Source organism: Piliocolobus tephrosceles, chromosome 21, assembly GCF_002776525.5.
Source record: "Piliocolobus tephrosceles isolate RC106 chromosome 21, ASM277652v3, whole genome shotgun sequence".
NCBI lineage: Eukaryota > Metazoa > Chordata > Mammalia > Primates > Cercopithecidae > Piliocolobus > Piliocolobus tephrosceles.
The window spans coordinates 15990289-15994321 of record NC_045454.1 but is presented as its reverse complement, the minus strand read 5'-3'; the positions used below and the strand labels follow the sequence as shown (position 1 = coordinate 15994321).

Below are 4033 nucleotides of genomic sequence, written 5' to 3'. Positions count from 1 at the left end.
TTGCACTCCAGCCTGGGCAACAGAGCGAGACTCCATCTCAAAAAAAAAAAAAGAAAGAAAGAAATAGCAGTAATGGACCGGGCTCGGTGGCTCAAGCCTGTAATCACAGCACTTTGTGAGGCCGAGGTGGGCAGATCACGAGGTCAGGAGATCCAGACCATCGTGGCTAACACGATGAAACCCCGTGTCTACTAAAAATACAAAAAAATTAGCCAGGCGTGGTGGCGGGTGCCTGTAGTCCCAGCTGCTTGGGAGGCTGAAGCAGGAGAATGGCGTGAACCCGGGAGGTGGAGCTTATAGTGAGCTGAGATTGCCACCTGCACTCTAGGCTGGGCAACAGAGCAAGACTCCATCTCAAAAAAAATAAATAAATAAATAAAAAGAATTAGCAATAATGTATGGAATAGACCCTTTAATGGTAGCTGTTATATCTGCTTAGACAGATTTGATGGGGTAAGATTGCCTGCTGATATGGGGGCGCAGTGATGGTGAGAGCCTCAGAAACCCAGGAGAGGGGCCAGAGGACATTAGGGAAAGCTTCCCAAAGGTGAGCCAAGCTCTCCTTCAAGTTCTATGGGGATTGGGGAACTGGGGGAATGGGACCCAGACTCTGATAGGGCAGGGACAGTAATCCCAGTCTTCTAGGTGTTTTTTTAAAAACTGGTATCAGGTGGGGAGTGAGCCAAAGTTTCATCATATGGAAAGGTTAGATGGGGTGGGTAGGTCAGTGAGGGAGTGGTTGATTATTTTTATAAGTGGGTTGGATTTGGGTGTTGCGGTCATTAGTGTTTTTGTAGTTGAAATACAACGGGGCCTGGTGGCTCACACCTGTAATCCCAACAGTTTGGGAGACTGAGGTGGGAGGATTGCTTGAGACCAGAGTTTGCGACTACCTGAGTAACTGAGTGAGACCTCGTCTCTACAAAAAAATTAAAACAGCCAGGAATGGTGGTACACACCTGTTTTCCTAGCTACTTAGGAGGCTGAGGTGGGAAGATGGTGTAGGCCCAGGAATTCAAGCTTATGGTGAGCTATGATCACACCGCCACTGCACTCCAGCCTAGGTGACAGAGCAAGACCTTGTCTCAAAAAAAAAAGAAAAAAAGACACCAGTAATTTCCCATAATCCTCACAGTAGCCCTGGGAGGAAAAAGCTAGCAAGGATTTTTACTTTACTGAAAACAAAATAAATCAAGACACAGCTTAATGGCCCAGCTGGCTCTCAGATTCCCAGATAAAAACATGGCAAAACCCTGCCCCTCTTTCAATGTGTGCATGTCTGTTCATGTGTTTAACCACCCTGGCATCTTCTCTCCTTGTTTCTAGACACTCAACTCTGATACTCCAGCCCTGTGGCACCCCAGACCCTCTTCAGCTACAGCCACAGGTCCTGGGAAAGAAGTGGGATCTAGGGTCCTGGGAGGAGGTTGAGCCTGGGAAAGGGAAAAAGCAGGAAACTGAAGGAAGTGGGGGCTGAGGAACACTTACAGGGTAGGCAGAAGGTGGGGTTCCCAGTCTGCTTGTCTCCTTTTCCCTTGCAGGCCTCTGGAGCCTCTCGCCTGGCCTGGACATCTGCCCCCTCAGAGCGGCAGCTGCAGCAAGAGGCAGCTGAAGCCCTCGTGGGGCTGAAAGATTCATCCCAGGCTCCTCGTGTGACCCCTTCTGTGCCCCCTAACCCTGCCTGGATCTCCCTGCTTCACCCCTGTGGCCCACCAGGTAATGTGTTCCATGAAAGGAGAGGATGGGATAGGGATGGCTGGGAAATGAAGGTCACTGAAGTACACAGGGACTAACCAAGGAGATGAGGGGGTCAGCAGGTTGAACATCTTCAGGCCCAGGACCACCCAAGCTCCTCAGCCTGGCCCCCTGAGATTGCAGTTGAGAGTTATTCAGTGAATCCATTTTATCAGTTTGGCACTTGACAGCAACTTTCTTGATATCAAGGAAAGTGGGGCCCTGAGAAAGGCAGGGACTTGCCCAAGGGCATATAGCGAGACAGTGGTAGGGAACCCAACACTCTATCTCTGGACGAAGGCTGCCTGCTGAAGTCTGGAGTGGGGTCTGGCCTGGGAGGAGGTCTGATAAGTGCCTTCAAGGAGCTTCCATTCTAGCTGGGGAACCTGGATGCCTTCACAAGGCTCAGTGACAAACCTGGAGAAGACTGGAGGAACCTTGAAGAGTGAGAAACACCTAGGGGGACAGACAGGGAAAGCTGCGAATTCTCCTGTCCAAATACTGAATCGGACAAACTGGCTTGGAGCAACTGCTAGAACAGAGGGAAAGGAGGCTGGAGAGGCTTCTGATACTGGAGACCCGGCATGCCAGGCTTGGGTGTCTAGACCAGCAACTGTACATGAAGGGGAGCCAGGGAACGTTTCTGAACTAAACAAGGACAAATTCAGAGACTCTGAGCTTTAGAAAGACAAGTAGATGGCTTTGATGGAGGGTTTGGAGGAGGCAAGACTAGAGGTGGAAAAATTAGCAAGGAGGTCTGTGAAATCATCCAGGAGAACGATGAGGCCTGGATTGGATTCGGTAAAAAGGGGGGTTGCTAGGAGGAAAAACGGATGTGACCTGATCCTCCCCGTTCCTTCTTGCCTGTAGCTCCCGCTGGAGGAAGAGGATTCCAGCCTGTTGGCCCTGGTCTTCGACCCAGCCCAGCCCCCTCCGTTGCTCTGCATATTGGCCGTCTGGGGTCCATCTCCCTCCTGAGCTAGAAACCTGGAGATGGAGGCTGCCTTGCTGTGGCAGGGAGGTGACAGCCTGCTGGCACTGTATATTTAGTGTTTTACTTAGGGATTTATGCATGGAATTTAATGTAGTACAAGCTTTGGGCTTTTTTGTTTGTTTGTTTAAGCTTTCAGGTGCTTCATTAGCTTTCAGTTCCTTTGGTAGTGTGGGCATTTCCTTGGCTGACGGTGGATATTCTTGTACCCTTCTTGGGTCCTGGGATCTCTTGAAATCCTCAATAAAGAGAAAGTTGTGCTATTTAAGCTGACCAGTATCTATAAACGTGTTTGCATGAGTTTACATCCCAGGCTACCATGATTCTGTACGTACCTATGCACTCATGTCTGTCTCCATGCATGTGAAAACAGTAGAGTGTTTTCATTTTGTGTCTAGGTTTGTGTGAGTAAGCAAGAAATAAACCTTTGTTGTTTTAAGCCACTGAGATTTGGGGATTGTTACCACAGTCTAACCTAGTCTATCTGGACTGACAGAAAGGACTTGTTCAATTCACTTCTCAAACTGAAAAATTAGTTATCCAATAGCTACCACAGATAAACACAAACTTGGATTTTTTTCTTTGTCCAAATAAGAAAAAATGATGTAAAGAAATAGCGGGGGATTCACTGATTAATTTCTAGTTCTGTGCCAGCCATAGACAGTTACCAGCTGTCTAGAGGGGCTGCCAATCGAAATGCCTACAGGGCTGAGCAGATCAAATAAATGAGTAAAGAAGGCCAGATGGACCCTGGCAAACTGAGAATGGATGCCCTGACTAAGGAGCAGCCTCCGTTTGGCCCTAGCAGATTACTGCCAGGCGGGAATGTGGACTCAGTGTTGCTCCATCTTCTGATTTTTTCAAGAGAAACCGGAAAACTAGATTTCCATGTAAAACATCTTAATTTTCAAATGTTGGCTCAGTTTTCTTCTTTAAATTCTATACGTGCCAAATAAAACATATTTTCAGGCTAGCTTTGGCCAATGGAATACCAGCTTGATACTAATCTAACATGACATTTTCCGGATGGGGAAATTGAGGCCAACCAGAATAGAAAGAATCAAGTTAGTCTTTATCACAAGTTTTTCCTCAACTAGGGAGGTTCATGTGTATAAGTTTCGAAGGATCCATAAAAGCTTAAGAAACACTTAGTACCATTTATTGAGCACCCACTCTATTTGATTCACATATCCTCACAGCAACCCTGGAAGTTATGCATGATGTTCCCATTTTATAAGTGAAGAAACAAGCTTAAAGAGGCAAAGTGACTTGCCCAAGTGTTTTAGGGGAAATTTCTAGGCAGAGATC

At 47.4% G+C, this 4033-nt stretch overlaps 1 protein-coding gene across 1 annotated transcript in view; it reads left to right on the top strand.

The window, feature by feature from the left end:
• Positions 1-3339, top strand: part of DMRTC2 (DMRT like family C2) — an 8041-nt gene extending 4702 nt beyond the window's left edge. The window contains exons 7-9 of the mRNA XM_023229407.3: positions 1327-1387; positions 1542-1716; positions 2605-3339. Coding sequence (XP_023085175.2) covers positions 1327-1387; positions 1542-1716; positions 2605-2717 — 349 coding nt within the window. The 3' untranslated portion in view covers positions 2718-3339. The remainder of the gene's footprint in view (positions 1-1326; positions 1388-1541; positions 1717-2604) is intronic.
• Positions 3340-4033: the final 694 nt, after the last annotated feature.